The following is a 12996-nucleotide window of genomic DNA, read 5'->3' as shown; positions in this document are numbered from 1 at the left end:
AATTTTCCACTTACACTATCACCAGGAAATTAGATGAAGCACTAAGTGGGCAGAGATCTGTTGTATCCAAGCTCCACTCATATTTCCAATTGATTACCATTATCTTGGTATTTATACATGATAACCAAGTAGTTAGCTTGGCCTTCAGTGTTTTAAATTTGGTTGTCCATCTCCGATGGTGCCTGATTATGTGAACTTTGACCTTGCACACAGCAACTACTTTAATATTAATGGCATGGTGGAAACTAATGTTCGATCTAGTCATGGGCTTGCATGTCCATTGGCTGATGACATTCGTGTTACGAAGAAAAGAATACAAGAGTGTAGAATTTCTGATTCTGGTTGATAAATGGTAACCGGTTGGAAATATGGGAAGAGATTTATTATACCATAGGCAGGATTTTCCAGCCCCATCCGCAGCTAGGATCGTCCGATGCTGTCGAAAGTCAGTGGACTTCTGGCTGGCCCGCCAAATCTCCCACTGCAGGTCCCGCCACTGCGGGTCCACAAAGTCCCATCCCGCGTGTCCACTTATTTTGCACCCTACCCAATTTTCCAACTATCTTTTCATGAGTCAATAGAAGAGCTTGCTTGTTTCCCAGTTCCATCATTTTAATGAGGCCCCAGTGACATACTTTAGCCACTAATGCAATTTCAGGAGAAAAGCTCTGTATCGCAAACCTTGTCCGTATAAAATCGGCATCCTGGCTTATTTGGGATGTACTGTAGATGGAAATACATTTAAAGGGACCTAATTGCTGCTTTGTGAACCTGGTTTTCTGGCTTTTTGGGGTTCTTTTTGTTCAATTACTGCTCATCACTGGGTTGCTGAAGAGGTTTTATATCAAGCGTTTTAACACATCTGTTCTTTGGACATCTACAATATTGCCACCATGGGGATGCCCCCAAGGGATTTCCTGCTTTTTGCAGGAGTAAGTGTAAGGAGGAGCAACATAGGGAGATCAACCTATGACAGGTGACAGAGACAGACTATTTCCATCTGACAGTACCCTCAAACTGCATTTACAGGCAGAGTTATAAACGGACAACATTTGTTAGAGGTGGTCTGCAGATGTTCAAGACAAGGATTGTGCTCTCATGTTCAATGCCAACTGCCATGCTACATTGCCATTTTACGTGGAACGTGTCCTAGAACAGCCAAACAAAGCCACCCTTCTCACTGTCATCTCAGATAACACCACCTTTATTGGTCAGTCGTTCCTGCCTCCATGTTTAGTTAAAAGATCTGTACCCGAAGCGTTAACTTATCTGTTCTTTGAATAGATGCATTACCTTGTCCGAAAGGCCATTATTAAATATGCCTTCAATGTCCATCCTCAAGAATAGCTTGGTAGCACCACTGCTGACCGAGCTGGCCAAGTTCTGAAGGACATTGCTGCCATGCTGGGCTTGCAGCTGCCAGTGAGAAAACAAACACAAGGGAAAAACTTACTTGATCTCGTCCTCACCGGTCTACCTGCCGCAGGTCGATCTGTCTGGTAGGAGTGATCATCACATAGTCCTTGTGGAGAGAAGTCCTGTCTTTACACTGAGGACACCCTCCATGTTGTATGGCACAATCACCATGGTACATGAGAAGTTCAGAACAGATCCAGCAGCTCAAATTCGGCCATCCATTAGGTACTGTATTGGGCCATTGACCGCAGCAGAGTTTGTTCAAAAACAGCCTTAACCTCATAGCTGTCATATCCTTCACTCTACCACTATCATCAAGTCAGTCAACAACCCTCGTTCAATAAGGAGTGCAAGAGAGCAGTACCAGGCATTCCTAAAAATTAGGTGCCAACCTCCTGAGGTTATAAGAGGACTGCATGCATGCTAAGTACTGGAAGCAGCTTTCTATAAACAGAAATAAATACTGAGGATGCTGGAAATTTGAAGTAAAAACAGGAAATGCTGGATATGGTCAACAGGCCTGACAGCATCTGTGGAGAGAGAATCAGAATTAAAGACTTAAGATGATGGCCTTTTGTCAGAATCATCCTGATGAAATGCAGGACCTGTTGAGAATTTCTAGTATTTCCTGTTTTGTTTATGCTATAGAGAGAGCTAAAGGATCTCACAACAATGGATCAGATCAAAGCTCTGGAGAATAATATCAAAGACATCCCCAGTTTAGATGGTTTGGGTGCTTAGTGGATAATTTAAGTGAGCTATTTGGGAACGCATCTTTACATTTACGCATTCATTGCCCATTGATGGTATGTCCTAGAAGCCTTAATTATGAACCATTAGACTACTAGCTTCAATAAAGATACACTGACTGTGAAAGAATTCTTAGCTGATGTGCCTGTGTTTGATAAGCTTGTCACTAGAATTCTTCCCAACCAGTATACCTGTGCTGGGTTACCTGTATCTGATATGTGACAGTATAATTAACACTTAGGAATCTGAATACTATATAAGAATTAGTTCAGTATTTTGATATACCATGTAAGTGGTAATTAATGTCTTTTCCTGCCTGAATGAGGTAATTATCCTGATAGCCATGTCAAACTAACAGGAAACTGGAAAACAGTCATTTTTTGTTTTGCTTGCATGAAGGATGTTGCCTATTTATAGACCATAATAATTTAAATATTTATATAAGTTTGTTTATTTTTCTGTTAAAGTTAACTAACTCAGCATAGATTGGTGATCTTTCCTGGCCTTTGTGACTCAGTATCACATCAAACCTTTTGCATTAAGCCACAAAACAATTGAGAACCTGCTGCACCTTTTCAGAGAATTGTTCTACCTTCCAGTAAAAACAAGCAGCTCTCAGTACTGAAGGTTGATTTAATAGCATCAACAAATGTACAGTCAGCTGCTCCGTTGCACCCTTTAAGATGCTAGAAATCTATTTGGCTGCATCATCAGTGTCTATGTTTAAACCATTCTGCTCCTTTTGGAATTTTTCATTGGTCAAGGCATAGGCACCTTGGGACTCAGAATTAATGGACAGTATTTGTTATGTGCCTGTGTTGCTTTCACGCTTAAGAACTTTGTAATTGATGTTGTTTGGGTTCGTAGTTCCTGGTCTGCACTAGAGCTAATTGATAGACTAACTATGTTTACTAACATCAGGCTACAGCACAAAAAATATCTTGTTGAAAATAATTGTGCCGTTAACTATAAAATCCTTTCATGTGTCATCATTGAGACCCAATCCTAGGAGATATTAAAACATTGCTGAATGAATTGTGCGCTCTATTCAGAATTGCTTAAAACGTTGTGCCGTGTTTAAAGTAAGAATAAGAAACTCAGTCAGTTCAGATTCTAGTAATTTATTTTTAAGGAATAAAATTAATTGTTGCGAAAAAGAATTGCTGCAGTGTTGATGCAGTGCTTAGTTAAATATAGCATTGATTAATAACAGGCAATTTTCCTCCTCCTCTCCCTCCCTTCACCGCACCCCCCACCTCCCCCCGCCACCCTCAACCTTGAGTACATCTGAGACAACAGCTAATCTAGCTTCAACCTGCCTGTATTTCGGCATTCAAGTCATTTTAATCGGCCCCATGAGCAGGCCTGTCACTTGGCAGGGGTTTATGCCTAGAAATAAGAATGAAAATCCCAAGCGCTACTGCAGGCCTGGGACCTTGTTGGTCACAAATGGCTGCTGTGTTTCTCGACATAATAACAATGGTCACGCTTCAAAATTAATTCATTGGTTCTGAAGTGGTTTGGAGTATCCCAAAGGTGTGTTGCAGTTCTGTATAAATACAAGTTTTTTTTTCTTTAGAGAGCGCAATCTGGAATTCGTATGGAAAATGGTTGATAACCGTTATCGTTGTGCTAGGTTGCCAGTTTCAGGGCTTACAACATTCAGTTTGCCACCCACTTCGGCTCACAGCTGCCTCTTGCCCAAGTTAAAATCAAGGCTAGAGTTTCCTCAATTTGGGCACCCTTTGTGACGACTGACTGGAATGCCAACTCTGCTTGTGTGATGGCAAACTAGATAGTTTTCATGACCGCTTCGTTTTTCTTTGATAAATTTCTGTGTTTAAATTCATTATTCATGATGTAAGCCTTGTCTTAGTGATGGCACCCTGCACACCACCAGAGTCAGAAGGTCGTGGGTTCAAGATCCAGTTTAAAGACTTGCCAATAATCTAGGCTGACACTTGAATGTAGCACTGAGGAAGTGTTGCACTAACAGTGTTATCTTTCATATAAAATCTTAAACTGAGGTCCTGCCTGCTCTTTCAAGTGGATATGAATGATCCCAAAGCACCATTTGAAGAAGAGCAGGGAGTTGTCCTGGTATTCTGGCCAATATTTATCCTTCAACCAACATAACTAAAATGGCTTATCTGATCATTTATCTTATTGCTGTTTGATTCATTTGTGGCTTTGCTGTTTGATTCATTCATGGCTTTCAAATGGGAATTGGATAGCATGTGAAGGAAAGATATTTGCAGGACTATGTGCTGTAACCATTCTATGATTGTGCAGCATTTTGGGACATCCTGAAAAATTGAAAGGCACGATATAAATTAAAGTTCTTCTAAACACTTTCTTTTGGAGGGGAGGGGGCTATCATTTGGTTGTGCAAAGGAATGGGGAGATGTGGGTTATCACCGACCACAGGCAGTCTTCCTGATTGTGCAGGCCTGTCACTTGGCAGGGGCTTATGCCTAGAAATAAGAATGAAAATCCCAAGCGCTGCTGCAGGCCTGGGACCATGTTGGCCACAAATGGTTGCTGTGTTTCTCGACATAATAACAATGGTCACGCTTCAAAATTAATTCATTGGTTCTGAAGCGGTTTGGAGTGTCCCAAAGGTGTGTTGAGGTACTGTATAAATACAAGTTTTCTTTCTTTGTAGAGAGAAATCTGGAATTCATATGGAAATGATTGATAACCGTTTATAGTTGTGCTAGGTTGTCTGCCCTTTAGTATTAATACTCCAGTCGGTTGTGATACCTGAAATTTTTAACCCTTATTTCCTCCCCTCCTCTTTTCTGCTGAAGGTGCTGAACCATGCCGGAGTACAGCTCCATGGGCACCAGCAGCCCTCAGGTACCAGCAATAACATCCATTCTTTATCAGCAAGCTATTTGACCACGCATAGTTGAGCTGAACCCTATCCTTACCCATGCCTGTACTCACAAAGACACACATACAGGAATTCTCATTGATCATTGCCCTCCTTAGCTCATGGGTAATGGTAATAAATATTCTCCTCCCAATGCTACCCTGTGTGAGATTAGCTAACTCAGCACTGATCCTGTAACCTTCATATATATATAGCACAGGTCAAACTAATAGGGAACTCACCGAGGAACTCCAGTGGATAAATTAAAAATTGAAAATCCTGAACAGCCTTCTGTATACAACTTTATATTAATTTCTGTTAATTGATAGTTTGTCCAGATTAGAAATGACCATGAAGACATCTTTTATTTATAATTTGCTGAATTACAGCAAATCAAACATAATAACCAGCTGAAATATTTTACATCCTGGGCAAACTTCCATTTGTAGGTACAAATCTGCAAGAAATTGTGCAACAGAAGGTTATTGCTGATAAGCAATTATGAATTTCTGATGCGAGTAAAATGCAGGAAATTAAGAGCTATTCACAAGCTGGTTACTTAAAAGCCATTTTCTGATAAAGCTGTAAAATCTTACCTACATTTGAAGGTAGTAGAGCCTTAAATAATTAAACCTGGTCATCTGTTATGTGTCTTCTTGATTGTTTGATAAATCAACCTCCTGTGCTTTACATCTCATAGCTCATGTTTTTCTAGGTAGCTGGGGCTGAGTGATATTATAATGACTCACTTTCAAGTATGACAGTGTATTATGTCTGAATTGTACTGCTCATGTTACAACCGCTAGAGAATGCTTCTAAGTTTTACTAAAATAATTGAAAAAAATTACCCATTTATTTTCTCCCATTAACTATCGCCAAGAAAACAGAGACAAGGCAACCTGCTGTTGGGTTTTGCCCATCTGAATTGACTACTAAAAAGTTTATGTGACTGTTCATAAGAATGACTTCCCCTCTGACCTCACTCAGTATTTCCCCACAGCATCATGACTAAAATTACCTGGGCAATTGCAGACATAATATTTATGTCCAGCTGCTTAGTAAATTTGTACCTTGGTGCTCCAGTGAGTTGCTCCACTTTGTGGCATGGAACCTAAACAAGAATACAAGAAGTAGTAGCTGGAATATACCATATGGCCCCTTGAGCCTGCTCTGCCATTCAGTATGATCATGGCTGATCTTGGGCTTCAACTCCACTTCCCTGCCTGCTCCCCATGTCGCTTGATTCCCTGAGACACCAAAAATCTGTCTATCTCAGCCTTATATTCAACAGTGGATCATCCACAACCTTCTGGGATAGAGAATTCTAATGATTCACAACCTTCTGTGTGAAGAAATTTCTCCTCACCTCACTTTAAATGACTGGGCCCTTATCCTGAGACTGTACATACCTGGGCCTGACCCTGTAATATTCACGCAAGATCTTCATCTTACTCCTGCAGCCTACCCTCCATTAAATAAAAACAGTAAGCAGCTAATTTAGCAGATTTGGGAAATTCTATGTTGGATTCTCTGTCCTAGGATATTCTGGAAAAAAAACAAAAGGAAAACCGAGTGATCCAAAGGAGCGTGGGAAGAACAGACCTAAGGGCAGTGTCGAGAAGAAAGGCAAGTTAAAGAGTGAAACGCGGTCCTTATTGAAGCAACTTGGTAAGTCACCTTGTAGTTTAATACCAAAGCAAAATCAGAAAAGCAACATATTGGTACTCCAGTGCCATGTGTGTCTGGGAGGCATAGGGGAGGTTGTTCTGCATTCATAAGATTTTTTGTCAGGGGAGCTTTTCATCCTCAAAATTCCCTGGCAATCAACTCTATAAACACCAAGCAGGTCATCTGAAATAAAAACAGAAAATGCTGGAAAAACTCAGCAGGTCTGACAGCATCTGTGGAGAGAGAAACAGAGTTAATGTTTAGAGTCTGTATGACTCTTCTTCAGAGCTCTGTGAATAAAATGCAGGAAATTAAGAGCTATTCACAAGCTGGTTACTTAAATGCCATTTTCTGATAAAGCTGTAAAATCTTACCTACATTTGAAGGCAGTAGAGCCTTAAATAATTGTTTATGACATCTTTTGCAACCTCTCCTTTGCCTCCACCAATCACTGGCCTTCTATCCAGCTTCATCTGTCCCACCCCCCTTAAACAGTATATATTTCACCACATTTCTACTTCTCTTTAGTTCTGAAGAAGAGTCATCTGGACTCAATGTTAACTCTGTCTTTCTCTCCACAGATGCTGTCAGACCTGCTGAGCTTTTCCAGCAATTTTTGTTTTTGTTGCCTTAAATAATTAAACCTGGTCATCTGTTATGTGTCTTGATTGTTTGATAAATCATCCTCCTGTGCTTTTCATCCTATAGCTCATGTTTTTCTAGGTAGCTGGAGCTGTGTGATATTATAATGACTCACTTTCAAGTATGACAGTGTATTATGTCTGAATATTACTGCTCTTGTTACAACTGTCAGAGGATGCTTCTAAGTTTTACTAAAATAATTGAGAAAAATTATCCATTTATTTTCTCCCATTAACTACCGCCAAGGAAACAGAGACAGGTAACCTGCTCTTGGGTTTTGCCCATCTGAATTGGCTACTAAGAAGTTTGTGTGACTGTTCATAAGAATGGCTTCCCCCTCTGACCTCACTCAGCATTTCCCCACAGCATCGTGACTAAGATCACCTGGGCAATTGCAGACATAGTATTTATTGTCCATCTGCTTTGTAAATTTGTACATTGGTGCTCCAGTGAGTGCCACTCTCCATTTTGTGGCATGGAACCTAAACAAGAATACAAGAAATTATAGCCGGAATAGACCATATGGCCCGTTGAGCCTGCTCTTCCATTCAGTATGATCATGGCTGACCTTGGGCTTCAACTCCACTTCCCTGCCTGCTCCCCATGTCACTTGATTCCCTGAGACACCAAAAATCTGTCTATCTCAACCTTCTTATTTCAGATTTCCAGCAACCGCTATATTTTGCTTTTATTTATACAGGCCATCTGCTCTATTTCAGTGTATGACATTTTTCCTCAGCACTTCAATGGTACCACCTCTGCCTCTGAACCGGAATGCTCCAGGTTCATATCCCGCTCCCAGACTTGTTGGCCATGGAAGGATCCATCCACTGGTGCAGGCAGGCCAGCATGTACGGGTGCTGGTCCACAGCCTGGATAAATGGGGAGGATTAGAGGCAAGAAGAGCATCTGGCTCTGAAAGCACCCATCTCATACCAAAAATGATAGTGATATGAATGGAGAAGGGTGATCAACCAGCATTATGGTGACCCAATGTAACATGGGAAAAGCCAAAAGAGAGGGAGGGACCTCAATGATGTGAGATATTCTGAATGTTTGCACATGTTGTGTAACACTGAGGTGGCCTCTTGTGTTTTGATAGCTGAGCAGGCTTGAAGGGGCATGGCTTACTCCTGTGCCAGTGTTTCATTTTAACTCTTTCTCAGGGAGCCTGTAAAATTAGATTATCAAGTTATGTGAAGTTCTGGCTTCAGATTCCCCAAATACTAAAGTCACCAGGCTTGAAAATCCAATCAGCCCATTCCATTGGTGGAGGTGCTGTGAAGTAGGCCTTAGTCCACTGATCCCCAATTACAGTAATGGGGTCAATACCATGGTTGGGGTCGACCTTCAGTGCCTACAGGCACCTACTCTGATCTGTCCTTCAAAGTACTTCAGCCATTTGCTCCACAGGCAAACCTGGGCGAAAGACAAAGTGGGTTTTAACAATTCATCTGCATCCATAGGAGCCAATTCCCAGCATAACCAAGATAATCAGGCACCTTCAGGGTGCATTATTTTCGTCCAGGAGACTTTTTAAACCCTTTCCTGGGATTTTGATGGAACTTTTTCCAACTCTTTCCATTGAATTACATTGAGACCTACTGAAAACCTAGTAGGCGGAATTCCTGGGATATCCCAGGACCCTCACCGTGGCTCTAGTCATGCTTCCTTGACATGATGGGATGAGTGAAAGATTAACCACTGGAATTTCTTGGAAGGGATCCATCCTGTTTAGCAGTCCCTCATATGTTTTTGCCCTAAGTAAATTTTGGAGCCTGTGGGATCAATTTAATTCCCAAAATCAGGTGAGTTTGGGTCAGGTGAGACTTAAAACTTTAAAAATTTCAAACTTGAACACGACCTGCAAACTTCCAGTTTTAACAGATGTGGGCAGCCAACCCACGCACGTCAGGTGGGATCCTCATTTAAATGTTTTGTGAGACTGCATGCCTCAGATTTTATCACTCTCACAGCTTTAACACCAGCTAGCCTTGGGAAACACGGCAGCCAAAGGGAGGCGAGGACAGCTGGATGGAAAGGTTAGAAGCCTTTCCAGCAATCTTATGGGCAAAGAGGAATAGGGAGTGCTTGCCCTGCCACCACTAACCACCCCCTCCGCTAACCTGTGAACCTCCCCAGCAATGGGACCACTCTCTCTTCAATGATTGGAACCCCTCTCTGGCTGCTGAGGCCTACCATTTCCCCCAAGTACCCCAACCGCACCTCAAGATACCCTCTCTAGGGACCCCCGAGGATCTTTCACTCCCTCCCTCCCTCCCTCCCTCCCTCTATGCTCCTTGGCTCAACGTGTCATGCAGGCCTATGAACTGCAGCTGCACCTCCCCCCACCGCTTACCCCCCACGCCCCACCTCCCCACCCCCACTAAATCTGGCTGGCTGATGGTGGAGAACTGCTTTCAAAAGTGTTAATCAGCAACAGCAATTTGTATTTATATAAAGCCTTTAATGTAATAAAATGTCCCAAGGCACTTCATAGCAGCATAACAATACAAAATTTGACACTGATCTGTACACACACAGATTTTAGGGTAGATGAGCAGGAGCTTGATAAAGAATATAGGTTTCAAGGAGTATCTTAAAGGAGGTAGAAGTAGAGGGTCAAAGAGGTTTCTGAGGGAGTTCCAGAGCTTAGGGCCTTTGCAGCTGAACATACAACCGCCATTGCTGGAGCCATTTAAAATCAGGGATGCTCAAGAAAGCCAGAGTTAAATGAGTAAAGATATTTTAGAGGGTTGTGGAACTGGAGGAGGTTGCAGAGAAAAGGAGAGATGAGGTGATGGAGGGTTTTGAAAACAAATGGATATTCTCTCTCTCTTCATGTAGCATCCTCGTTGTCCAGAGGTTGTTAATCGTGGCTTAGGCCATGATATCTCTATGGGCAAGGCAAGGAGGTACCCAGCTGCGATGGGGATTAAACCCGCACTGTTAGAGTTATTCAGCACTGCACTTAGCCATCTGGCCTACTGAGCTAACTGGCCCCAGATGGTCATTATGTGCCCCAAATCACCTGACAAATCATTGGGGGCTCGTATATTGTAGGTGTCCATCCTTTTTGTACTCTGTCATGTAGTCTCAGAATGCCAACATGCTACTTTTGGCAGGTTCTTTCCCCTCAACCCCTCCCCGATTTTCTTCCTACCAGTTCACTGGTATCTTGTCTAATTGCTTTTACTTCACTTGTGAACCTGAACAGTGAAATTTTGGTAAATATTTGACCATGGGGCAGAATCTGAGAGTCATAAGAAGGCAATCAGGAATAAAAGTCCTATGAACCCCCATTTTCCAACCACATGCCCCCCCCCAATCATCTGCCTATCCCAGGGATGCTGAGGCCATGGGCCTGATTTTCGCTACCGAGGTGGGTAGCTCGAGTTGGCCCCATTACGTGCAGTCATCGCTCCAGGGAGGTGGGGGCAGGAGAAAGTTGGGCCTGCTGACCTGGGAAACATTTGATAGGTGATCATGGGCACAGCCAAGTGCTGAGGCTGGCTGATTAGAAGGCCCACCTCGGTTCTCTGGGACTTCCTCCCAGTTGTATTAAAAGCGGTTAGACCATCTAACCCTCACTGTTCACAGACTCTCAAACCCCTCTCTCCCCCCCCCACTCCCCTTGCCACTTCTATGTCACCTACATTCCCTCCATGTCACCTCCATAGCCTGCATGCTTCCTCAATGCTCCCCTTGCCCATTAACCCAGTAAGCACATTGTGTAGCACCAATGAGCTATATAATAGCTGAAATGCTGAGGAAAAGAAACACCCATTCAGAAACCAGCTTTGAAACGCCTAGTGTTCATACAACCCTATAAAAGTGACAATTAGACAGAGCCATTAGAGTATCAGGAACAGAAGCTTTACCCACTTCGCACCCCTGAATTTTGTCCAAATAAACATAGACATTGACAAAAGATATCACAGAAAGAACACCTTATAACCTCATAAAGATGTCAATCAAGCAAAGTGAGCACTCCATTTCAGTTTGTCCAAACAGAACCCCTGCTGAACTAATGCATTTGTGAGTCTTTGAGCTCAGTCAAGTATTCCTAATAAACCTAAGTGAAGGACGAGATGTCTGGCCATCTGTTGCTGCTGATACTATTTCCAGCTGGCAAATGATGGAAACGTTTTGTCTGAATTCCCTATTGGATTTCTTAGTAATTATCTTGTACTGGTGTCCTGCTCTTCCCCACAAGCGGGAACATTCTTCCGTATCTGCTTTATCAAAATTTTTCATAATTTTAAAGACCTCTATTGGGTCATCCCTCAGCCTTTTTTCTAGTGAAAAGAGACCCAGCCTGTCAATCCTTTGCTGATATGTGTACCCACACATTTCTGGTATCACCAATGTAAATCTTCTTTGCATCTTGCATCCTTTTCATAATATGGTAACCAGAACTGCATGCAGAACTTTAGGTGTAGTCTAACCAAGGTTCGATACAGGCTTAGCATAACTTCCCTATTTTTTCAATTCTATCCCCTAGAAATAAACCAGGGTTCTTGGCTTGTTTTTTTTATGGTCTTGCTAACCTGTATACCTTTCCTGCAAACGCCATGAGGGGAATTTTCGATCGCTGTTTGGCTTGAGCTTGGAGTGGTTTAAACTCTAGAGTTTAGTTGTATCAGGGAAGAAGTGGGTCTGCTCTCTAGCGAGCAAATGGTCTCCACAGCACACAGCTTAGCATAGGCTATGCTGCTAACTGCAAGAAGGTGTAGCTCCTTGCTAGGTTAGAGTGTTGCTCTCCTTACCACAAATACATAGCTGAAGCACCTATCCAAACAACTGATGGTCTGACAGAGGAAATACCAAGCAATCTGGAACCTCACCCACCCCCAATGTCTAAACCACTTCCCAGGAGGAGAAAGTAGACCAGCAGGAAGGAAATAGGCTAGCAGCAGATACGCACAACAGCAACTCCAAGCAACAAGGCCAGCAAAAGTGAGATTTTCATAGAAAGGTTTGTACAGGAGGAGCACAGACATTGCACCTTTGGAACTATCCAAACAAGTCGGTGGTGGAAATTGTTAGTGAGTTCACATGCCCACAGTTTCCTTTGATGCTCCCAAAACATCTGTTATTAGTAGACAGGAATGTCAGATTGCAAGCCAAAACAAATTCCAAATGGTAAAACGCATTTTAGTAAAAGAACATTACCTCCAGCACTGACTTCAGATGACGGAAATAGAGAAGGTTTAGTAGGAAGTTTTAAATTCAGTGGCTGAAGCTAATGCATGGCTGAGTCGACTGGTGCACCAAGGAGCTATTGACATTAAAACCTCTGGTATGAGCTGTCCTATCTACAGCTACCTCAACACCCTATGAGACATTGCTTGATTTTTTTTTTCTTTTGTAAAGGGTTACCGGTAGTCATGATAATGAAACATGTCAGTACTCTACATGAAAGGAAATCTGACTCCTCTGAAGCCACCAATTTGGAGGTGGAGATATTTACAAGTTTGGAAAAGTGATTTGTGACCATTATTTTGCAAGTTGCATTGCAGATATGACAGCTTAGGGTGGACATAAGTGCTGAATGCATGCTTATATAACCATCTCCTTGTTTTTAGTGAACAACTGATAGACCTCAATACTGTCCCTCAGTCCCAAGAACCTTTTTACTCCAT

At 42.4% G+C, this 12996-nt stretch overlaps 1 protein-coding gene across 4 annotated transcripts in view; it reads left to right on the top strand.

The window, feature by feature from the left end:
• jade2 (jade family PHD finger 2) overlaps positions 1-12996 on the top strand; it is a 150967-nt gene that overhangs the window by 136240 nt on the left and 1731 nt on the right. For 3 of the 4 annotated variants that reach the window (XM_078550976.1, XM_078550974.1, XM_078550975.1), the window contains one exon: positions 6581-6709. In XM_078550976.1, the coding sequence (XP_078407102.1) occupies positions 6581-6709 (129 nt within the window). Of the gene's footprint in view, positions 1-4976; positions 5026-6580; positions 6710-12996 lie in introns of all 4 variants that reach the window. The other variant, XR_013577818.1, reaches the window with a different exon arrangement.

This window comes from Cetorhinus maximus, chromosome 10 (assembly GCF_964194155.1).
Source record: "Cetorhinus maximus chromosome 10, sCetMax3.hap1.1, whole genome shotgun sequence".
NCBI classification, from domain to species: domain Eukaryota; kingdom Metazoa; phylum Chordata; class Chondrichthyes; order Lamniformes; family Cetorhinidae; genus Cetorhinus; species Cetorhinus maximus.
Note: the sequence above shows the minus strand (reverse complement) of the source record. Positions and strands in the feature narration are given on the sequence as shown.